Source organism: Podarcis muralis, chromosome 14, assembly GCF_964188315.1.
Source record: "Podarcis muralis chromosome 14, rPodMur119.hap1.1, whole genome shotgun sequence".
NCBI lineage: Eukaryota > Metazoa > Chordata > Lepidosauria > Squamata > Lacertidae > Podarcis > Podarcis muralis.
This window is the reverse complement of record NC_135668.1, coordinates 28,477,589-28,500,933: the sequence shown is the minus strand read 5'-3', so window position 1 is coordinate 28,500,933 and position 23,345 is coordinate 28,477,589. Positions and strand designations below refer to the sequence as shown.

Sequence of the window (23,345 nt, the reverse complement as noted above, 5' to 3'; positions counted from 1 at the left end):
CAGACTCTGCTAACCCAGAAATAGTGCTTCAGGTTAAGAACTTTGCTTCAGGATGAGAACAGAAATTGTGTTCCGGCGGCGCGGCAGCAGCAGGAGGCCCCATTAGCTAAAGTGGTGCTTCAGGTTAAGAACAGTTTCAGGTTAAGAACGGACCTCCAGAACGAATTAAGTACTTAACCCGAGGTACCACTGTACATCTTATGGGAGTGGAGACCTAGTTGTCTCTCACTCTGCTGCCATTAACTGTCTCTCCTGCCTTCATGGCTAAGGCCCCCTCTGGATAAAAACCTATTTAATCCTAGCAACGTTTTGGGCAGTGCTTTTTTTTATTGGGGGGGGGGGGGAAGGTGCCTGTACTCTCTGCCCAGAAATGGCTGGAGGAGGGACAGCCGAGTGGGGAAAAGGAGGCGGCACTTTGAACATGCTCAGCGGACTGCCACAGATGCTTCGGCCTTCACCTGAGGCTGCGGTGGCAGGGGGAGGCTGCTGCTGGGGCCACCCACCCTGCGAGGGGCCTCCTCATGAGGGCAGCGGCTGGACGTGCTTGGCAGCGAAATGTTGAGGTAAATGTAGGAGGTGTTAAGGTGGCAGATTCGGGGCAGGAAGGGGGCTTTTCTTGGGTGCAAGAAGTGCGGAAGCAGCAGCTCCTGAGGCACCTACAGAAGGGAAGGGGAGGGAGAAGCCGGTTAGGATGGGAGGCAGAGGCGCCAACGGTGATGTAGAGGCCTCCGGTGTAGCTGCACCAACAGCAGCTTGTGCATCATCACAGCAAACAGCAAAGGGTGAATGACAGGACGTGTCCCAAGGTGAAAGACTTATGGGGAAAGATTTATAATGAGTTGGAAAATATGTTGAAAAATACATTTATTAAAAAACCAGAGGCCTTTCTACTTGGAATAATAGGACTGGAACTTCCTAAAAAAGATGTTAGATTATTTTTGTATGCCACTACAGCGGCAAGATTGCTACTAGCTAAAAATTGGAAATCTCAAGAACTACCAACAGTAGAAGAATGGCAGATGAAGATGTTAGACTTTTTGGAGCTGGCCGACCTGACTGGGAGAATCCGCGATCAGAAAGAAGAAGAATATCAAGAAGATTGGAAGAAATTTAAAGACTATTTAGCAAACCATTGTAATATAAAACAATAGAAGTCACTTGAAAGTATCAAAATGGCTTAGGATTAGAGTATGAATGTATTGTAAAACATTATGGATTTAGGACATGTTGAAAAGAAAGGAAGATAGTTATTTGAAGGAGTTGATTTTATTAGAAAGAGGATATTGGAGAACTGTTACAAGGTGATTCAATGAAATTCAGATAGGGGGGATTTGAGGACGTCAGTTAACAATTGAAATTGGGTCCTAGAGTAATATTGGTTCATATTTTTGTCTTTTTCTTTTCTTTTTCTTTTTTAGTAATGTAATGTCTTTTTCTTTGTGTGTTATATTTGTTATAAATTTGGAAAATCAATTAAAAAAATTGAAAAAAAGGGTGAATGACAGCACCCCGCAAGGCCCGAGCAGGTGGGTGCCTACCGTCTCTGAGCGCATAAAGCTGGGAAAAGGTAGGAGGGGCAATTCAACACCCACACACACACCCAACTTTGGTTGAAACCTGTGCGGAGAGAATTCTCTAGGTGTCACGAGAGGAGTGGCCAAGAGAAAGGGTACTTCATTCCGGCTCATTCCAGCAGAAAAAAGCACAATTTGGGGGACCAAATTTTTAAAGTGAGGCCTAAGCATCCGGGGGGGGGGGACGCGGGTGGCGCTGTGGGTTAAAGCCTCAGCACCTAGGACTTGCCGATCGAAAGGTCGGCAGTTCGAATCCCCACGGCGGGGTGCGCTCCCGTCGCTCGGTCCCAGCGCCTGCCAACCTAGCAGTTCGAAAGCACCCCCGGGTGCAAGTAGATAAATAGGGACCGCTTACTAGCGGGAAGGTAAATGGCGTTCCGTGTGCTGCGCTGGCTCGCCAGATGCAGCTTTGTCACGCTGGCCACGTGACCCGGAAGTGTCTTCGGACAGCGCTGGCTCTTGGCCTTTAGAGTGAGATGAGCGCACAACCCTAGAGTCTGTCAAGACTGGCCCGTATGGGCAGGGGTACCTTTACCTTTACCTTTAAGCATCCGGGGGAATCTCTTGTCCTGCTTTCTTCTGCTGGAAGATTCATCCATGCTAACTCCTAGTGGTTGAGTGACCTCCGCGTGTCCTCCTGAAACAATCGCATTAAGCATTAGCAAATGGGCACTAGTTGGTATTTAAACACAGCATGAGGTGTCTTGAAATCTTTTTGGGATTACCAAGCCTTTGAGGCGCTCTATCATTTGGGGGATTCCAGGGTGGTAATTGCTGCTTTTAGTATGGTGGCATTTTCTAACAACTGTCACCCTTGTTTCTTTGCTTTTGTTTGTTTGTTTAGAAACACCTATGGAGAGGTGAAAAGCAGCTTCTAGTAAATCGACATTTCCATGGCCTACTTACTGTCTGTTTAGTAGCTGCTGAAATCCAACACACAGCATGTCCTGTATCCATGACAGCAAAGAGTATTTATTACACCTGCTGCTTCTGGCACAGGTGGACTTTAGACCTCGACCATACTAAGTCAGACGCGGAAGGCAAAGAGACTAGCAGGCTGGCAGGCAAAAGGAGTGGCACACCCCACTGAAAATTAATACCCAACAATGGTGAATGAAGGGGGACGGAATCTAGCTTCTCTATGTGTGTTGGAGATGACTGGGAGGGTGATGTTTCTTGCTTTGCAGATTACAGTTTAATTTATCAAACTTTCCCTTTTGTTCCTTTTGTGTGTTGCAGGCAAAATTCCTGTCCCAAGATCAGATCAATGGTATGTACCTTTTAACAAAACACTCTTTGCAACTAATTAAATGCTCTTACCTTCTTCTTGTGTGTGTCGTTGAAGCACTGAGGAAGGTCATTTTTAAGTCTTTAAAATATTGGGGAAGTGAGTGCCCACATCTTCACTAGGTATCATGGCACCAAGGATGCCACCATTTAATGCAGGGTTTCCCAAACTTGAGTATCCAGCTGTTTTTGGACTGCTTTTCATAATCCCTGACCACTGGTCCTGCAAGCTAGGGATTATGTGAGTTGCAGTCCAAAAACAGCTGGAGACCCAAGTTTGGGAAACGCTAGTTTAATGTCTTTTGCAGTTCTTTATAGACGGCTTGTCTACTGATGCATCTGAAGGCAGCCCTGTATAGGGAAGTTTTTTAATGTCTGGTGTTTTACTGTGGTTTTATAATTTGTTGGAAGCTACCCTGAGTGGCTGGGGCAACCCAGTCAGATAGACGACATATAAATAATTACTACTACTACCTTAGAAACAGATAATAAAAGAAATAACTTCGGCTACCAAGAACCGCTGCTTGTTCTCAGCCACAAAGTCCTTGTTGATGTGAAAAGTTAAGCACAGCTTTACAGTGGTTCTTCTGCTTTTCAAAGGAAGAGTTGCTGTTTTACTTTGAAACAGGTTAGCATTATATTACTGTTTTCCTGCCGTTTTGTCCAGTTGTTTTCCAAGTGTTGCTCATGCAGTGGTTATAGTAAAGGTAAAGGGACCCCTGACCATTAGGTCCAGCCGTGGCCGACTCTGGGGTTGCGGCGCTCATCTCGCTTTATTGGCCGAGGGAGCCGGCGTACAGCTTCTGCGTCATGTGGCCAGCATGACTAAGCCACTTCTGGCGAACCAGAGCAGCACACGGAAACACCGTTTACCTTCCCACCGGAGCGGTACCTATTTATCTACTTGCACTTTGACGTGCTTTTGAACTGCTAGGTTGGCAGGAGCAGGGACCGAGCAAGGGGAGCTCACCCCGTCACGGGGATTCAAACCGCCAACCTTCTGATCAGCAAGTCCTAGGCGCCACCCACGTCCCAATGCAGTGGCTATAGTAATCTGAAAAGAAATAAAAATGAAATGATAGAGAGGGACTTGCACTATTCCTAGAAGGTAGCTAGCTTCCATCATCTCTCTTTAGCACTGGCGTGTCCCTCTGGGGCCTCAGTAAGCATAGATAATGGCCAGGGGTGATTATGGGAGTTGCAGTCCAGAAACATCTGGAGGGTCAAAGGTTACACACACCTCCTTTAGGATGTGTCAGTGAAACTGGGTTTCTTCCTCTCCTCCTTTTTCCTGACTAGAGTTCAAAGAATGTTTTTCTCTCTACGATAAAAAGCATAAAGGCAAGATCAATGCCAGTGATCTCATCACTGTTATGCGCTGTCTGGGGAGCAGCCCCACCCCCGGAGAAGTGGCCAGGCACCTTCAGCTGCAGAAAGTTGGTAAGTAAAGGGTAGGCATAGCCAGTGCTTTAATAAACACTCTCTAGTAAAGGCAAGCTGTACAAATTACTTAGATCCCACCCCAAAATTCCTGGTCAGATGCTTCTTTCCAAGGGTTAGAGAGCTAGTATGTTTAATGCTTAAAGCAAGGTTAGCCTGCTGTTTTGGAGTCAAATAATCATAGAATTTTAAAGTTGGAAGGGAGCTAAAGAGTTGTCTAGTCCAACCTCCTGCAATGCAGGAATCACAGCTCAATAATCCCTGACAGATGGGCATCCAAACTCTTCCAGTAGAGTCCACCACCTTCTGAGGGAGTCCATTCTACTGTCCAACCACTCAGACAGTTCTTCCTAATGTTTAGTCAGAATCTCTTTTCTTGTCATTCGAATACCTACCCTCTGAAGCAGCAGAAAATAAGCTTGCTCCCTCTTTTACGTGACAGTCCTTCAGATACTGGAAGATGGCTATCATGTCTCCTCTCAGTCCCCCCCTTTACCAGGCTAAACATCCCCAACTCCCTTCACGGTTCCTCACAAGGCTTGATTTCCCCACCACTGCTTGTTCAAACCCTATTAGCATATATGTGAAATTTGGGGGAAAAAAGTGTTTCCAATGTGCATCACTTTACACTTTACTTTGAATTGCAGCCAACATTTAATGCCCAGTTTGGAGAGGTCCTTTGGGAGCTCCATTTTTCTCCTTACATCTGTGAACCACTTGGTGTCATTAGCAAACTTGCCCAATTCACTGACCATCCCTAAGTCTAGGTAGTTTACGAACAAATTGAAAATCTCAGGTCCCGATGCTGATGAGCCATGATGGACTGCTTAATCCCCTCCATGGGACCTGTTAGGCACAAGAAACCACCAATTCAAGCAGACTACCCAATCTTTCTTCTGGTTTCCAGACAGGACTGGAGAAATGGATTTTTCAACTTTCCTGACCATCATGTACAGGCAAATGCAGCAAGAAGATCCCAAGAACGAAATCCTCTTGGCCCTGTTGATGGCAGACAGGAAGAAGACGGGATTCATTTCAGTGGCAGAGCTGAGGGCCAAGTTGATGAATCTAGGAGAGAAACTGTCTAAGGAGGAAGGTAAAAAGTTCTTAGTGGAGAGATTCTCTCTTGGCTGGCATGCATTTCTGACGTGTCCCCTCAATCTTAATTTTGCCTACAGCGAACAGGGTTTTTTTTAACAATATTGTATTGATCAGGAGTAATAGGTAAAGGGTGTGCTTACTATGTGAAGCAGAAACTCTCCAACAATTTCCAGGTTATCTACCATCAGCCAGATGTTTCGTTGGACTACAACTTACATCAGCCCCTGACAGGAGTTGCAGTCCAAAGTATCTGGAGGACACCAGGTTGCAGAAGGCTGCTTCACAGTCTGACTTGAGAGTCGGTGTGGTATAGTGGTTAGAGTGTCAGAGTAGGACCTCGAAGACCAGAGTTCAACTCCCCAGTGAAGCTCACTGGGTGACCCTGGGCCAGTCACTGCCTCTCAACCTAACCAACTTTACAGGGTTCCTGGGATTGAGAACCATGAACGCCACCTTGAGCTGCTTGGAGGGAAAAAGTGGGATATAAATGCAATACATAATAGCAACAACAACTGGTTATATTTAAAAGCATTTCCTTTCTATTGACATAGCCTTTTCTGAAACATCTCCAGTCCCCAGTTTGGTTAATTACTAAACTAATCCCATATTTAGATTGCTCTCTCAGACCCCTTTGCTTTCCCATTTTCAAAATGGTACTTCTCTTAAGGAAGTTACCTAAATTAGCAGTGGTACCGGCTCCGTTTCTTGAGAAAACTGGGTTGACAGCACCAATGTAAATATATGGAGCACCAGAGAGATAGGTGGGTGAGTGGAATAGACACAAGTTGTCAATTTCTGAGACCAACAGGATTGGGAAGGAAAGCTGTTGGACTTGTGCCTTTGCACAATGTAACCCACCTATTCCTTGAAATGGGAAAACTCCTTGGACCCACTGTAACATAGTTTACACTTGTTTCACACACACATGTGAAAAATAAAAAAGGTAGACAATAATCTAGATATATAATGCACAACTAAACTGACATGCCACAATTACTGTGCAATTGTTTACAGTGGACAACCTCCTGAAGGAAGCCAAAGTGGGCCACAATGGAATAGTCAGGTATGAAGACCTGGTCCAATCCATTACTCTCCCTGTTGCCGACTACTGAATCATTGGAAACAGAAGGGCAACCGTCATCCTTGTGGCTTGCAGTGCTCCTTCGGGTGCTTGATGGAACTGGGATCTCTCCCACTTACTTGCCTTAAATGCTTTCTCTTTTGGAATCCTCAAATTTATATAGTAAAGATCCTATTTTTCCCAGGCCCAAATTGTTGGTTCAAACAAACCAGTGGAACTGGGCTTGTATAAAATGGACCACCTATTTCACTTCAATTTCAGTGTTTTAAAAACAAGGTGCCTAGGAATTTGGGTTATTTTTCAGTCCTGTGTTGGTGGGCCAAGAATTTTAAGGTAGCGTACAGGAAGAACTTGCAGGTTATGTACTATTATTATTCCGCAGGGTTGTGTCTCCTGACCTTGGCAGGAGATGTGTGGTTCTTTTCCCTGTATTGAGAAAGCCCATTCAAATCTTGTTTCGAAACAAGGTGGGCTTTAAAAACCAAACAGCACAGAAGGTGCTGAGCAGCCACCACCCACGCAATCAGTGGCTACCACTCTTGTCTCTGTGGGGCATGACCTACCAAGCCAGAAGACAGTCCCCAAGTTGAGCAGGTCTGATTTAAGAGTACTTCCAAAACCAACTGGCAGAAATTGAGACACAGTAGAGTCCAGTTGTGTCACATTTGTGCTGGTTACCTATAGGACTTCTCAACAGACATGCACACCTCCCTAATAGCTTTCCTGCAGATGTAAATTTACAGTGTGCAAATTCAGCAACATTTATTCCAGAAGAGACAACGTAATAATGCTTTTTATTACATCTAAAGATGTTTTACATAAACAGGTAACATTCAGTAGGGTAAACCATTTTTTTCCAATGCATGTAATAAATATTTTCACTTGATACTTTTATACAAACTGACATTGGTCTACTATACATTTTATTTAAAAGCCACTTTTAAAACTTGTTTGGCATGCTGTATGGAAAACTAAGAGAAAGTTAAGGCAATGAATCACAGATCTGAGTTTATGGAATTAATAACTTTTTTAAGGTTTCTGCTTATTTACATATTGTTTTCCCTTTTGTTAATTAGAGCAACAAACAGCAGCACAAGCCGGGGGCCTCTGGCAGGTTCTCTCTCAATAAAAATCTAAGCTCTCATTGAAAGGAAAATAATAAAAACAAAGCAAGACATAATGTATTGTGAAAAAGAAAACACCCTGAAATGTTTAATGCAATGAAAAAGATTAACCACGTTAAAAAAACCCAAGGCCTAGCTACAAGTTCGGTGGAAGGTTTCTAAAAGTGCCTTCTTCCAGGGGAGTATGGTATATGTTTGATAGGGATAAGAAAATCTGGGAATGCAGTTATGAAAATATTGCAAGACTGCAACAAACTGCTAGTTAAGTCTTAGCAAGGTTTAATTTGGTTTTGCTTTTAGGTAAAAACAACAACAACAAACTCTGCATCGAGTAATGCCCACAGAAGTGATTCAGAATCACTCTACCCCTGCTATTATACAAGGATCTTGCATCTGTGTGTACTTGTGTAGACACACACACACTCTCACTCACTCACTCACCCAAAATTTTTGTACAAAGTGAGACACACATCCAAGCAGCACACATCCCTCTACTTCTCTTTTGGAAAAACAAGGACAAAAAAAAGTGAGCCAACAAGTTATGAAATGCAAGAAGTACGCTTTCCATATTCAAATTTAACAGGATTTGTGTGTTAACTAAAAAAACACCCCTTAACTCCATGTTACTAAAAAAAAAAAATCTCTGCAATTCTTAAAAATTAGTATTTTAAAGAAACTGACAGACTGCAGGTAATGCCAAAATGGAACCTTTCCCCAATTAACTATTATTGTTGGCGAAAAAACAAAACAAAGAACTTAAAACACACACACACTGGCCAGGAAATAGCTTTTCAAAAGAGGTTCCCAGAATTAAATACATCAAAAATCCCCTCCCTGGCCCAAAACCCAAGTTAAGGGAGGCCAGGAAACACTATTCCGTTTGAATTGGGAAGATTCATTGTTTTTACTTAATATGAAGGACAGGAGGAGCAGGAAAAGACATAGAAACAATGGTTTGCTACCTTAAATTTTCAAGCGCTCTCCACATTAAACATTAACTGACTGTTTTTTATGTGCCTTGTCTCATTTGTAATGCTTTTAAATTTCTCATTCCCAAACTGCAAATGCAATGCCCACCCCTTACTGCCCACCGTGGTGAGAAGTGTCATTTACCTTATCAGAGAGAGAGAGAAACATGGAAACCCGTGGGCTCAATGTAGCAGGTACCTTTTAATTTCACAATTAACTGGACTTAAAAAAAATGAACCAGTCCTAGAAGATTTCTAGTCTTACACAGTTCTAGATCTTTATCGAGCACCCACAGGCTAAGAAAGAGGATGGGCAAATTCCTCCCCCGCCCCAAAACACCATTCAGGCAAATCACACTGAAGATAATTGCACTCTCAGGCAGTTCCCGTCTACTGTAAAGCACAATATTACTTCCAGCATTCAAACACACCAAACAGCACTGAAAGCAGAGTACGGCGTTCCTTGAAGCCTGACGAATTGTTGGAAAGTCTCCTAAAATTCTGACTCGACAGTTGTTTTGTCAGATGTAGAAAAATCTCGACAGACATGCAGATAAAAACCATTTGAGTTGCAGTAGATACATTTGGTGAGTAGGGGGAAGCCTTGTGTAGATGCTGTAGCCAAGTGCACACTTATATATGCTTGCATCGCATGACAATAAATGGGTCATAAATACACTCAATTGCAGCCCATCATCTACATGCACTTGACTGTACCACATATTCCAGGTAACAATATAGGAAGATGCCTCATACCGAGTCAGACTATTGGTCCATATAGCTCAATACTGTCAACACTGACTGGTAGCAGCTCTCCAGAGTCCCAGGCAGGGGACCTTCCCAGCTCTACATGGAGTTGCCGGAGACTGAAGCTGGAGCCATCTGCATTCAAAGCAAGCTACAAGACCCACATCATACAATGTATTTAGCAGGTGGTACCCAGACTCACGTTTAAGTGCCTGATAAAAAGCATTCACCTTAAGCTAAGAAGCAGAGCATCAGCTACAGGGTTTCATCAGAACACTTGTCAATTTTGACTCCTGCAACTACACTGTGACCAGACTTTCCAAAGTTAGCAAATCTCCGATTGTTTCAGTGTTTGGAATGATCCTTTCAATTGCAACAAAATGGGACCATATTTTATATTAAGTTGAGCCAGTTTCATTATACTTTTAAAAAAAGAAATCAGTTTCTGATGCCTCCAAGCTAGATTGAACTTAGAAAGGATTCCTCTTTTGTGTTCCTTTTATTTAGATTTTACTGACATTTAATAAATTATAGTCGAAGGAAACATTTCAGCCAGACAGTAATGGAATTCACATGCATGAAACAGACACACTGAGACACACACACAGAAAGAGATCTATAAATACATATATACACACACATATACATATGAACAAACATTTTAAAAATTCAAGTCAGCTTTTAAAATGGCGAAGGGGACATTTGAAAACCCACTTAGAACATTTATACTGTCTCTCAATTATTTGAAAAGAAATGATTGTTTCCTATTAAAAAGTGGTGGCTTGATATCAATGCAAAGTTTATCTTAAAAACAATTTTGAAAACAAAGCTGGGGGGACAAGATACTAACTTCTGCAGCTATGGTTTAAAGAAATCGCTAACATGGTCTTTGATAAAGTATAGCAAAAAAAGAAAAAACTATAACCAACCCTGCTACCTCCCTCCTTCCTATCCATTCCTGATTTGTTGTAAACCTAGATTTTTAAAAGCTAGCTATAAAGTATTTTCACAGCAGAGAACAGATCTGCACTCCAATGAGGGCTCTGGGATACATCAACATGGCTGCTTGGCCCTCCCCTTCGTTCTCCCATGTACTATGAACAGTTTCCCTTTCTCTCTATTTACATGTTCTGTCATTTAGTAAAAAAGGAAGTGTTTAAATAATCCCCAAGTTAAAGGTAAAGGTAAAGGTACCCCTGCCCGTACGGGCCAGTCTTGCCAGACTCTGGGGTTGTGCGCCCATCTCACTCAAGAGGCCGGGGGCCAGCGCTGTCCGGAGACACTTCCGGGTCACGTGGCCAGCGTGACATCGCTGCTCTGGCGAGCCAGAGCCACACACGGAAACGCCGTTTACCTTCCCGCTAGAAAGCGGTCCCTATTTATCTACTTGCACCCGGGGGTGCTTTCGAACTGCTAGGTTGGCAGGCGCTGGGACCGAGCAACGGGAGCGCACCCTGCCGCGGGGATTCGAACCGCCGACCATGCAATCGGCAAGTCCTAGGCGCTGAGGCTTTTACCCACAGCGCCACCCGCGTCCCTAAGTTACTCTTAATCCCCAAGTTACTCTTTCCTAATTAATCATACAGGTTTGATGGTAGTTGGGGGGGGGAGAGAGAGACCCACAAATACTAAAGGAGAATTAAATATAGCTTCACAAGCTCAGTCAGAAGAAGCCAAAATCATTCAATAATTATTTTGAAGCCAATAAGCAGGTAGGGGGGGTGGATCACCCTCAAGATTTTAACAAATTTTGGTAAATTTGAAGGGAAGGGGGAAGGACTTTGAACTTAAAAAAAGAGTTGTGTGGGGTTCGGCCACTAATATAGCCCAATCTGATGCAGGTTTGTTCTGAAGCACAAGTGCGTAGGATTGGAACCTATTGTTCAAATATGCTTGCAGAAAGGACTCTGCGTGCTATTTGTTATTATCCACTCCAAAATACATCTTTTTCAAATGATACCATCTCATTTAAGTCCTGATAGCACAGTACGATGTAGGAGTTTCACAAAAGAGATTTTTAAAGTCCTGGGGAAGGATGTCTGAGTGTTAGGCCAATGTCGAATGACCTCAAGAAAGCAAGTCTTTAACACAGAACATTTAACATACAAGAAAGGATCACCGATGCCTTTATGGCAGCAGGATTTTAAGAAGCCATTTTGCCTCATGCAAAAGCGGAGAGACCTTCCAATGGTAATGCTTCAACATGCAGGAGTGTGGGTATTTTCCCCCCCATGAGGAGAACTGATGAACACACAAACAGAACAATATGGTGTCTGGTGAAGGAACAAGGAAGGTTCCGAACAGAAGTTCGGAACCAGAAGAAAGAGCTGAAAGAACATTCCAAGAAGCCACACAACCAGTTTAGCAGTCAGAGAATGCTGTGGAATTGACATAAATTACAAAGAAAGAGAGAGGGCCTGATCCACTGGCACAAGATTAATTCATTTCAATGGTGCTTGTGCAGGAAAATATCCCCAGAGGATTGTGCCCTAAGGAGGAAAACCATTCCCTCCAGTTATTGTGGGTGCCATCTGTCTTCCCTGGAACTAGAAGCCTCCCAGAACTTTTCAAAGCTTCAATCACTCCATTACTTTTCCATTAATATCACTGTGAAGAAACAAAGTGATGCAGTTAAAAATCAAAGCCTTAAAACAAACGAACACTCGAGACAGAAAGGTTGGTGTAAAATCTTCCGTATCCAAAAATCTAGGTTGGGAGCTTTTGTCATTTTTTTTACCAGTCAAACCACATTTTGTTTATATACAAAAGTACAACTGAAAATATAGTTTTGTTCTCTGTACATATCTTAATATTTTTTTCCCTACAAAAAGGAAAAGCTCGTCTGCATTTCTAAACAAAATAAGATAAAACAAAACCCCAGATCTCTCCTCTAGCTAGTCCAGTGAAAACTCAACAAGATTCAGTCCAAGGAAATGATATCCGGCATGACGCCAAAGAGAGAGGCTGGGTCTGTGTTACTTCTGTTGGCCACGGGGTGGCCATGGGTCTCTCGCAGGCTGTTGGAGGACACCAGGCTGCTGTTGCTGCCGCTGTTGCTGCCGTTAGTGGCTGGAAGGGTGGCACTCCCTCCTGCGTTCAACTGATCCAGGAACATCTGAGACGAAGCATAGGGGAAAAACCGGGAGTGCAAAAGTTCTGGGTCATCTGAAGCAGACACGGCGGCGGCTGCAGCGGCCAGAAGAGAAGTGCTATAATGCTGGAGATGTGAAGGAGGACAAAGGGCAGCTGTGAGGCACTGGAGAGCAGGTTTTAATAAACGGTACTCATGCATGTTTTTGCTACTACTCCACTGTTTTTATTTCACGCCCTTCACCGTAAGGGTGGGTTGCAGCAATATGCTCACACAATGATAAAGACAAGTAAAACCCGTTCCAAGCAAAACCAGCACAGTATAGATAAAACAAAAGAGGTGGGTTCACAAGGGTTAAAAGGCCAGGGGGCTACAGGCCAATGAAGAGGGGATTCCAAGTACCGTATTTTTTGCACGATTGGACACACCGGACCATAGGACGCACCTAGTTTTTTTGGGGGGGGGAATAAAGGGGGGGGGAAAATCCCTTTATTTCCCCCCCAAAAGCAGGTCAGGGAAACCGAATCAGGTCGAGGAACAGCGGGATAGTGGCGCTGCGCCTCCCTGCTGTTCCCCGAGCTTGTGGGGCTGGCTGATGTCTGCCTGGCGCGCGGGGCACTCTGCTTCAGCGGGCCCCACCCGCCAGGCAGCAGGCTGCTATCCGCAGCTTGGGGAGCCTTGCGGGGAACTCCTGCAGGGCTCCCCACGCTGCGGATGTATGCCCGCTGCAAGGGGCGCTCTGCTTCAGGGCGCCACACCCGCCGGGCGGCAGGCTGCTATCCGCAGCGTGGGGAGCCTTGCGGGGAACTCCTGCAGGGCTCCCCACGCTGCGGATGTCTGCCCGGCGCGAGGGGTGCTCTGCTTCAGGGCGCTCCTCGCGCCGGGCGGCAGGCTGCTATCCGCAGCGTGGGGAGCCTTGCGGGGAACTCCTGCAAGGCTCCCCACACTGCGGATGTGTTCCCAAAGCGCCAGGCGCTCTGCTTTCAGGGCGCCCGACGCTCCGGGAAGCAGGCTGCTATCCGCAGCGTGGGGAGCCCTGTGGGGAATTCCTGCAGGGCTCCGCACGCTGCGGATGTCTGCCCGGCGCGAGGGGCGCTCTGCTTCAGGGCGCCCTTCTCACCGGGCGGCAGGCTGCTATCTGCAGCGTTGGGAGCCCTGCGGGGAACTCCTGCAAGGGTCCCCATGCTGCGGATGTATGCCTGCCACGAGGGGCGCTCTGCTTCAGGGCGCCTCACCCGCCGGGCGGCAGGCTGCTATCCGCAGCTTGGGGAGCCTTGCGGGGAACTCCTGCAGGGCTCCGCACGCTGCGGATGTCTGCCCAGCGCGAGGGGCACTCTGCTTCAGGGCGCCCCTCACGCCGGGCGGCAGGCTGCTATCTGCAGCGTGGGGAGCCCTGCGGGGAACTCCTGCAAGGGTCCCCATGCTGCGGATGTGTTCCCGAAGCGCCGGGTGCTCTGCTTTCAGGGCGCCCGACGCTCCGGGAAGCAGGCTGCTATCCGCAGCCTAGACACGGCTAGCGGAGCGCTAATCCCGAAGCTTGGGGCGTGCGGAGCTCAGCGCGCCCCAAGCTTCTGGGTGCTGGCAAGGTCTCCGCTAGACGGCTAGCAGAGACCTTGCCGGCACCCAGAAGCTTGGGGCGCGCTGAGCTCCGCACGCCCCAAGCTTCAGGATTAATGCAGCGCTCCGCTAGCCGTGGGAGAGCTGGGTCTCCCACGGCTAGCGGATAGCTTCCTGAAGCCTGGAGAGCGAGAGGGGTCGGTGCGCGCCGACCCCTCTCACTCTCCAGGCTTCAGCGAAAGCCTGCATTCGCTCCATAGGACGCACACACATTTTCCCTTGCTTTTTAGGAGGGAAAAAGTGCGTCCTATGGTGCGAAAAATACGGTACTTATGGGCAGCTCAGTTTCTTTCCAGAACTGCCACTGTTACAGGTGCCATGTAATAATACCTGCTCCACATTTGTAAGAAACCTGTATTTTAATATAGCAGCACCTACACATTGGAACTCCCTGCCGACTGACATCAGGCCGGTGCCCTCACTGTATTCTTTTTGGCACCCGCTAAAAACATTTTTGTTTTGGCAAGTCTACCCAGACATGTAGGATGTTAGTGCATGTTTTAAACTGGTTTCTGATTGTTGCCAATTTGTTTTATTTTTGAACGTTTTAAACTGCTTTTACTATTGTAAACCGCTTTGATACAATTTATGCACTCAAGCTGTGTATAATTTTTTTGAAATAATAATAAATAATAAATAAAATGGTCATCAAAACTCCTGCATGCAGATCACAGGCATGTTGGGTTTGTTGGGTGCAGTAATTGGACACAGAACTAAGTGCCCCAAGAATACTGGTTTTCTGCAGTCATGCTCTAGGAAAAAGGTCAGGCTCAAGGTTTCACTGAGAGGATTACTGAAATCAGAGGAGGCAGTATAATGGGGAGGAAGTGAGACCTTGACTGTGGGGAGAAGCCCCACTTCCTATTTACTGGACTTTACTGGCAAAATGCACACAGAGTCCTTTAGCATTTCCTCAAAGAAGAAAAAGACCTGAATGCTTTTTAAAAAAACAAGTTAAATGTTCAGTTTTAAGCAATACTTTTGCAGTGCAATCCCAGTTGTGCAGGCTTGCTCACCTCAGTGATGGAAATCAATGCTAGAATAATGTATTCTGGCAAAGATATTCTAGCACATCAAAAATAATTTATAATACTGCCTGGTGGTTTCAGCCACTTGACATTTTCAATTTGGGATACTGTATTAAGAAGAAATTCTCCCTATATTGGATCAAAACTACTCCCCTTTGTGACTGTTCTAGAATCATTTCCTGCCTCCCATTAGCAGCTTACCTGATTGTCTCCTGGTAAGAAAGAGAAGAAATCCAGTCCTATGAAAAAGGCAAAATGAAACAGGTTCATTTTCTCAAAACACACACCCCAAAATCAAACAGCTTTAAGCAGAATATAGCACAGATCCTCATCACTCTTGCTTAGCCTCCAGCCTTCCTCAAACAGTGCTTCTCTTAAACTAACCTGCGCAAAATTATGTCAGGAAAAAGAAAAACATGTTAAGTATGTTGGGTTTTTTGCTATAAACCTTTGGTGACAGGCCTTGTGAAGCCATGAAAAGGGGCCCAACCTTGTAGGGCCCATGCTCTGCACATCTTAGATTGTGGGCTCAACCCCCAACACTATCAATTTAAAAGGACAGTAGTAACAATGTTGTGAAAGGCTCCATCACTCAAGGCAAATACCTCACACTCAGTAATGTGGTGGCTGCTTCTCTACTACTAATTAAAGTAACTAATTTGGTTTATTCCACCCAAAGCAGCCCAGGGCAGCAAACATATCAATAATATGAAATATGTTTAAAAGCTTTCTGAAAACAACTGAAACGTTCTTAAACAGTTAAAATATCCAAACAGTAATTTCAGGTATTACTATTAGCTATGACGTTTGTCCTGTCAGAAACCTACCTTGGAGGTCATAAGGCATGGGTGTCATATGGAACGGGTGCCTGTAGTCTTGTATAAGTGACGTGTTGATGTAGCTTGTGTCAACGGCCGGAAGGCTCGGGGTTCTTGAAACAGGAGAGACTTGATGCGGCATACTTGAAATGCTAAGAAGCAGAAGCAGAAGCCTGAGTTTAGAAGATGGGGCCTGCAGACTCCTCCCTGCAGTATCCCAAACAGACAGAACCTGGGGTTCAGAGCTGGGCATCTGTGGTCTTTCCTAAAAGACAGCTCCTTTCACTTCATGCTTTCTGACAAATGTTTGATGCAGCTAGATTTTTCATATATACTACTGCCACTAATAACCCTGAGGTTCTCTTGCAAAGTCCTTTTCACCCTGCCTTTTGCTTTTGCACCTCCTGCTTGCCATCCTGATGCCCACAATTCAGAACGTAAGAACATAAGAAGGGCCTGCTGGATCAGGCCAATGGCTCACCCACCTTGTCCAGCATCCTGTTGATGTATGTAACCCTCATGAATAATTTCTGCAGCACAGGCCTCTGCCGAACATTAACCGCAGGGAGGGGAAGAACCTAAGAGCTCTTTCACGTGCTTGTTTCCAGAACTGGGGCTGGTGAAGGATTTGGTCACCTGGGGGCAATTTTTATTCACCAGAAAGGGACAGGTGAGCAAGCAATGGCAAGCTCTTATGCACAGCTCTTAAATGAAATACTTGAAGATATCTGAGAGCACCTCTGAAGGCTTGGGGTTCAAATCTCACTTGGTTTTATACTCCCAGCCTCCTTTAAGTATTCCGGCAACTGGAAATGGGCACTGTAATTTCAGCAAGGTAGGGGTAGAGGCAGGGAGTGAACTAGTTCAGACTTCCTGCTTATGGAAACTCAAGACAAAAAGTCACACATAACAGAAACCACCCCCCTCCCTCATGCAACTTAGCCATAAAAGACTCTGTACAGTTAGTTCATCATTAAAGGCAATTTTTTGAAGAATGGTATTTCCACGCTTCCCAAAACAAAATATATTGTTATATTAAATACACTCATGCCAATACCCTATTGTATTTTGATTAGCTAATCACCTTGGTTACCATGTCAGAGGTGTCATCTAGCTTCCACAATTGCCCCAATACTTGTTATAGGTCCAGAAACTGTACTGCCTCAGGGAAATTCTCATTTATTATTTGTTGTAAAAATGCATTGGATACAGTCTTTTTGCCAGAACCGTAACAACTTTCTTTCTTATGGGAAAAAGAAGCAACAGAAGGGCCACATTTGCTATTAAAATGCCACTGACTGCATTCCATGTTAGTCATAATCAGAACACGCCTATTGAAATTAATGGATCTGACTGACCGAGGTCCATTAATTTCAGAGAGTCTTCTCGGAACATAACTTCAGCTGAATACAATCCAATGCTTTTAAGTTGAAAGGTTTTGATGGCTTACAAGTTCCATGAAATGAAACAGTGAGCTCTGCCTACACAGCATCACATCGAGGGCTCTGAGCTGCAGCCCACCACTTCCCAAGGCAGCTAAGTGTCTCCTCACCTCTTATTGTTAATGGGTGATGCAGGAGACAGGGAAGGGCAGCTCCTCTTGGCCGATGGCTCCTCCTCTTCTTCATCCGATGAGCTGTCAATGGTTAAGTCAATCACCTCAACTTTCTTATTTTTGCTTGACTGATGAGAGGACACTTGATGATCCACAGAAGAACTTAAGCAACCTAGAAAGAGACCAGTCCAGTGCTGAAGTCCCAATTGGTAATTGCAACGTGTGTGTGTGTTAAAATACAGTTAAACAGCCATATGATGCTGGGGGCTGAAAGGAGTTGTAATCCAAAACATCTGGAGGTCTCCAAATCAACCCAAAGCTGATCTAGATAATCAACCTGTTCCAGAACAGTGTGCCTCAAGAGGACTTGATAGCATTGTAAGGTCTGCACTAAGGAATTACACACTTACAAAGCACCAAAATCATGAGCCACAACAAAGAGGAGAAAATGAAAAAGTCAGAAAGCGGGAGCAACAGTTTAGCAAGTCGACTTCAGTAACTCACCTTCCACTCCATTAAAAGATGCAGTCACCTCTTGTGCCTCTTTTTTTGATCTCATAGGAGCCCAGGTTCCGTCTTCCTTAAACTGAATTTCATCACAATCTGTGCAGTATTTCAAGATTTCCATAAACAACCTATTAAAAAAGAGCCTCCTTAGAAACTCACCCAGAAAGCATGGAGGAATTTGCACATAAGGAACATTCATGCTTCTGAAATCCATCAGAGGTGGCAAAAAACACACAAGCACAACTTCAGTGGTTTCAGACCTTTACAAAAAGGGCAAATATATTTCCAGGCACATTACTTGCTTCACTATACCCAGCTTTTACTGGCTTCCAAAAAGTACTTACCCATCAATTATTAGGTGTTCGTAAGGAGCTTTGTTGTCGCACACAGGGCAAACCCAGGTGGGTTTCTTCTCATTCATTTGAATATACAAAGTGGCATCAAAGCACTGCAGATGTGAACAAGTCAGGGACCTGCAGGGTATCGCCAGCCGCATTTTACCAAGCTATTAAAATAAAAAGCGAAAGCATTCTTTTTATGCCTTGATTTACAAAAAAGAACAAAGGACTCTGCTTAAGAGAGATGCATTTTTAAATCATGTAACTCCAGGTAAGTCAAGCAAGAGATTCAGGTTACACATAAGAGTGGAAGGCACACTCTCCTTCCACTGTCTGCATGAGCAGCAATCAGTCCACCTCCCCAATATGATCTTCCCAGTGGAGTCTCTTTGATCAACACCTCTGGTGTAAATATTGCCCAATATCTCAAGTCACAATTTGGTCCAAGTCCTATTTTAAAAACCATACACTACAGAACCATTTTCACAGCCTCAGAGTTCACAGGTTTCATCTCTGTGATTGTGTGCTCTGATTGAGAAAAATACCTCTCACCTCTGTAAAGCAACTTACAGAATTATCACTGTCACATTCAGCATGACGAAGGACAGCCTCTGATACATCTAAGCTAAATTATCTGTCCCATTTACAAGTCAAGGACTGGCAATGATGCCCCACTATCAGGTAGCAGGAAAATGAGATTGCTTTAGGACAGGGTTGGCTACCCTTTGGGTGCCCCCCCCCAATGTTGCTGGACTGCAACGTCCAGCAAGGGGCACAGCAACTTGGACAAGGCTGTCTCTGACATTCACAGTGGAAAGAGATCCTTCCTGCTAAAGTTTGACTTGAAACATTCTGCCCCATTCTACAGGCAGCTGAGGCTGTCAAGAGCTGTAGGCTATGGGAGACTGCTCCATACCAATTACCTGGCCTTCTCACAAGAGGATATTGCCAGTTTCAGACTTCTGCCCTTCTGAACACCAAGACCCTTTGCATCAATTAACCTTGGGTTTTCTACTTCTATTCAAATTGGCATTGCTACAGCAAATAAAGCCACTTTAGAGAAGTTAAGACTTACTGGGCATAGAAGAGAAACTCTTAAGCTGGTTGTTGCTATTTCACTGTCAGGATCTGCAGTTAGTTTCTCTTTGACTGTGAAGGAAAGAAGAAATGGGGGTGGGGAGAGGAACAAAAGAACTATTAAAAGAACCATCAGGCACATTGGTTGAAAAGGCTGGAAAGATCAGCAGCACAGGAATCCTAACTGGAGAAACCATCACTTGCTGTAGGTGGAGTTAGGAATTTCTGCCACCTTAGAAGCCCCAAGATCAGCTGGCAAGACACCAGGCACTGACCTTTCACCCATGGGATACTGAAGGTGGGAAAGGGAGAGAAAGTCATGGAGGCAGAAACGGTCCTAGACTGAGACCAACTAATGAGCAAAAGGAGAGAAAGGTCTGGAATAAACACCAACCCAGAAAGAACTATAAAGCATCTTGTGGCACCTAAGAGACTAGTAAATTCATTATGACTTAAGTTTTTGTGGACCAGAGTCCACTTCATTGGCTGCATAAAGGGTAATCCTAAATCCAGCACACACACTCAAACATTCACTTCCAAGGTTCAGCAACTCCAAAAAAACAGCATGCAGACCAGCCCACTCCAGTTCAGGAGGCTTTATATTCTGAGGTTTTTTTCTTTGCAAAGGAAACTTAAGAGGTGGGCTGCACAGAAACTGTGGACCCCAGATGCGGCAGAATTATCAGAGCATGGAGAGAACCTTCATTCTGGGCTCCTTGAACATTTCAAGCCCTCATCACAAACAGCAGCATTAACTGCATGAGGAATAGCTATCACTGTGTCCATCTATCTGGACATTTATATTAGGAATATGCATGAAGTGGACATACTTAGTGCTCTAGAATGATCAGGATTCCTGATGCCTTTCGCTCGTAACCTCTGCAACAGGACTGTAGACGACAGTTGCTTGACAAGGTAGACCGCCATAGAATAATTCTGAATAGAAAAAAAGCAAGAATAAATGAGAATCAGCTTGGCCAGTGAGGATGTGTCTTATTTTAACATGTCCAAATCCCACCCACCCACCTGTGTTTTTCCAGCCCTCAGGAATCAGAGGCAAAATTCATTGGCAACGTGTGCAACACAACTCTCATTTATGTCTACACAGTTCCAGCAGTGAAAAAAATGGACCTTGTGCGAAGAATCAGGATAAGAGTAGGCATGCCCTGCATGAAGCCTTTTACCTTATCAACTCACAGTTGGCAGTGAATTTGGAACAAGAGAACACCAAAAAAAAGTCTGTCCAAATGAGACTTACTATCGCCCAATGATAATAATATTGCAATGACTAACTCAACAATTGTGGCCATTAGGGAAACTCAGCATGTTCCCCTTCCCCACTCCAAAATCTACCAACTGATCGCAGTTTGGCAGGCAGGCAGAACAATGGCATACTGAAGTCTTTGGAGGAGACATAAAGGCATAAGGTGTAAGTACAGTTACAAGCATATCACAAATGTAAAAGAAGCTTTAAAAATACTAACCATAAGCATGTATTACTCCTACAATATATTCCTATAAAAACACTTTGTAAAAAAAAAAAACCAATCAAGGGCAAAACAAGCCCATTTTCTCTAATAACATTTAAAACATAATGTTCTTTTATATTTTAAAATGTGCTTAAGAAAGATATTCTTGTACCAGCAGATACAACACTAACATTGAATAATGTAAAAACTGTGGTTTACAAACAGCTTCAAAATGTATTGGCACTGATAGCAAAGTTAATTTAAACATATCTTCAAAGTCAATGCGGGGGAATTAAAAAGTAAATCTGTTACATCAGAAACAAAGTAATAAATTCCTGCTTGGCAGGGGGTTGGACTCGATGGCCCTTGTGGTCTATTCCAACTCTATGATTCTATGAAATAGATTTACTCCAAATGCAAGCCTGCTAGCACTGTCTTACAGAATTCCTATGCTGTAAATAGTGACTATATGGAAAATGATTTGTAACTTCAAAGAAGAAATTGGCAGTTTCATTTATTTATTATCTATATCTGCCATTCTTTTTGGCATAAACATCTAAAAATAATTTGGCTACTCTCAGAATACAACAGAAGCGAAAAATAAAATTATCTATTCAGCTAATCCAAATATAATAAGCAGATGGTACAGAAACATCCACTTCCAAAGTAGAAAAACCTATATACATCACCACCATTTAACAGTTTCAATGAATAGATTGTCAGGTGAATGAATCAATTTCTCTTCGAATTCACCCATATAAAATTAGCCAATTCTGAAGGCATGGACATCACAGTACTCTTAGTTTGCCAATTACATTTTCCAGAAAACAGAAAAACCTGATTCTTCAAGAGACTTGGCTATTGAGGCAAGATGGTATGTTAGTGGGTTCCTATCGTCACTCCTTCTGTTCAAGATGTTGGTTGTGATGACATTCCATTAAAGGAGGCGTTGAATTTTTAGTGATGCAGTCAAAAAGTTTATTTACTTTTAAAGCTTGCCCCAATAAAGACAGCTGAAGATGCTGATTTCTTATCAAAATATGTGTGCACCTTACTGGCTTTCCCACTTTCCTGTTGTTGGTGTGCTCCTCCTCCCTCCGTGTATGCTATGAAAGTTTGACCAATAGCGCATTGCTCTGTGTAGCAGAAATTACGGTACTTTTAAGAACTCCAAACAAGCTGTCTGCTAGAGACATTAGAGCTAAATCTCCTGCTGCCTTGCCTGAAAGCCTCAAAACGAGTTGAAAGCAGAGGAGGGTGGTAGTGGTTAATTTTAAAAAATTAACCTGGGGACTCAGGGCTGCCTAGAAGCCACATCCTCTGATCTAAAAGCCTTATTCTCCTGAGCTCAAATCTCTCAAGGCAAGGGTCTTTAGAAGCACAAAGGATCCTGCTGGAATCTGAATCCAATTCTGTCCAGCTTCCATAATTGTAGATACCACTGCTTTTTTTAAAAAAAGAAGTGCCAGATATAACAAACTCATACCTTTCTTTATTAAGCATTGCTTAGTATGTTATTAAAAACGTTTTCCCCATCAAACTTGTAGAGGGCTACATGTTTATTTAATGCTTCAATTAGGGCAAAAGACAAGAGCTGCTAATTAACAGCATTATTTACTGACAGCTTGAATCTACAGAGCGTGGAACTTGCCCACAGCAAGTTTTGATGGAAATTTGGGGGGGGTGGGGAAGAGAAGTCACATGGCATAGAAGCTGGAACAAGGTTATTATGCCTTTACCTGAATTACGTTGATCCAGACTGGAAATCTGTGTTTGAAAGTCCCAGATGGTATTGCAAATACTAACACCCACTACTATGAGACCTTGTAGAATTAATTACAAGTTCCAGAAGGTAATCATGTTTGAGTCTTGTGGCTACCAGACTGAATGTGCCATGCAGCTCTATGACCCTTTAATTTATGTGGGGGCTTTAAAAGTTAACTGCATGGAGTCAAGCAATGGCATTGGGATTGCTTCTTTTGCTTACAGTAAGTCTTTGGAAATCCAAAACTGACATCCTTTCTCCATCTCCTTATCTAAGCTTTCTGTTTCTCAGTCAAGGACCTACAAAGCCTTATGTGGCTCAGACCCATTACTTCAAGGACTGCCTCTCCCCATGTGAACCAACCTGGAACCTGCAATCGACATCTGAGGCCCTTTTCCATGGACTTCCATGGGAGGTGCAGAGGGTGACAACAAAATAATGGGCCTTTTCAGTGGTGGCTCCTAATCTGTGGAATGCTCTCTGCAGGGAAGTTCGTCTGGTATCATCGCTGAATATTTTCAGGCACCAGGCAGAAACATTTCATTTTAACCAGATCTTTGACTTTTAACTGTACATGGCCTTTTAGAATGCACGGGGCGTTTTAATGGTTTTTCTACCCTGCTTTTAATTTATGTATCTTTTTTCGTAAACAACTAACAAATTTAATAAATAAATAAAACTGTCTATATTCCATATCCCTCTTACATGTCTACATACAGTCCATTCAGGTTCCCTACTCAAATGTAGCAAGGTAAACT

At 44.0% G+C, this 23,345-nt stretch overlaps 2 protein-coding genes across 4 annotated transcripts in view; one reads left to right on the top strand and one right to left on the bottom strand.

Moving 5' to 3' along the window:
* Nucleotides 1–506: 506 nt before the first annotated feature.
* Nucleotides 507–23,282, top strand: CALML4 (calmodulin like 4). 2 transcript variants are annotated; one of them, XM_028705339.2, is made up of 5 exons: nucleotides 507–563; nucleotides 2,814–2,844; nucleotides 4,161–4,301; nucleotides 5,209–5,397; nucleotides 6,417–8,614. In XM_028705339.2, exons 1-5 carry the CDS (start codon nucleotides 522–524, stop codon nucleotides 6,512–6,514), a joined length of 501 nt encoding a protein of 166 aa, XP_028561172.2. In that variant the 5' UTR covers nucleotides 507–521; the 3' UTR covers nucleotides 6,515–8,614. The 2 variants fall into 2 exon arrangements, with proteins under 2 accessions (XP_028561172.2, XP_028561171.1); XM_028705338.2 differs by lacking the exons at nucleotides 507–563; nucleotides 6,417–8,614 and adding exons at nucleotides 2,569–2,683; nucleotides 22,864–23,282.
* Nucleotides 7,261–23,345, bottom strand: part of PIAS1 (protein inhibitor of activated STAT 1) — a 53,482-nt gene continuing 37,397 nt past the window's right edge. Inside the window, exons 7-14 of one of the 2 annotated variants that reach the window (XM_028705337.2) lie at nucleotides 20,184–20,289; nucleotides 19,352–19,425; nucleotides 18,283–18,443; nucleotides 17,936–18,066; nucleotides 17,429–17,603; nucleotides 15,886–16,028; nucleotides 15,260–15,297; nucleotides 7,261–12,539 (exon numbers count right to left, since the gene is read on the bottom strand). In XM_028705337.2, coding sequence (XP_028561170.1) covers nucleotides 12,243–12,539; nucleotides 15,260–15,297; nucleotides 15,886–16,028; nucleotides 17,429–17,603; nucleotides 17,936–18,066; nucleotides 18,283–18,443; nucleotides 19,352–19,425; nucleotides 20,184–20,289 — 1,125 coding nt within the window. In that variant the 3' untranslated portion in view covers nucleotides 7,261–12,242. The remainder of the gene's footprint in view (nucleotides 12,540–15,259; nucleotides 15,298–15,885; nucleotides 16,029–17,428; nucleotides 17,604–17,935; nucleotides 18,067–18,282; nucleotides 18,444–19,351; nucleotides 19,426–20,183; nucleotides 20,290–23,345) is intronic. The other variant, XR_003703615.2, reaches the window with a different exon arrangement.

Excerpts from the sequence above, each read along its gene's own strand:
- CALML4 (XM_028705338.2), top strand. Across the intron at positions 4,302-5,208 it reads CCTTCAGCTGCAGAAAGTTG|ACAGGACTGGAGAAATGGAT; the intron begins GTAAGTAAAGGG and ends TCTGGTTTCCAG. Across the intron at positions 5,398-22,863 it reads GAAACTGTCTAAGGAGGAAG|CTTTCTGTTTCTCAGTCAAG; the intron begins GTAAAAAGTTCT and ends TCCTTATCTAAG.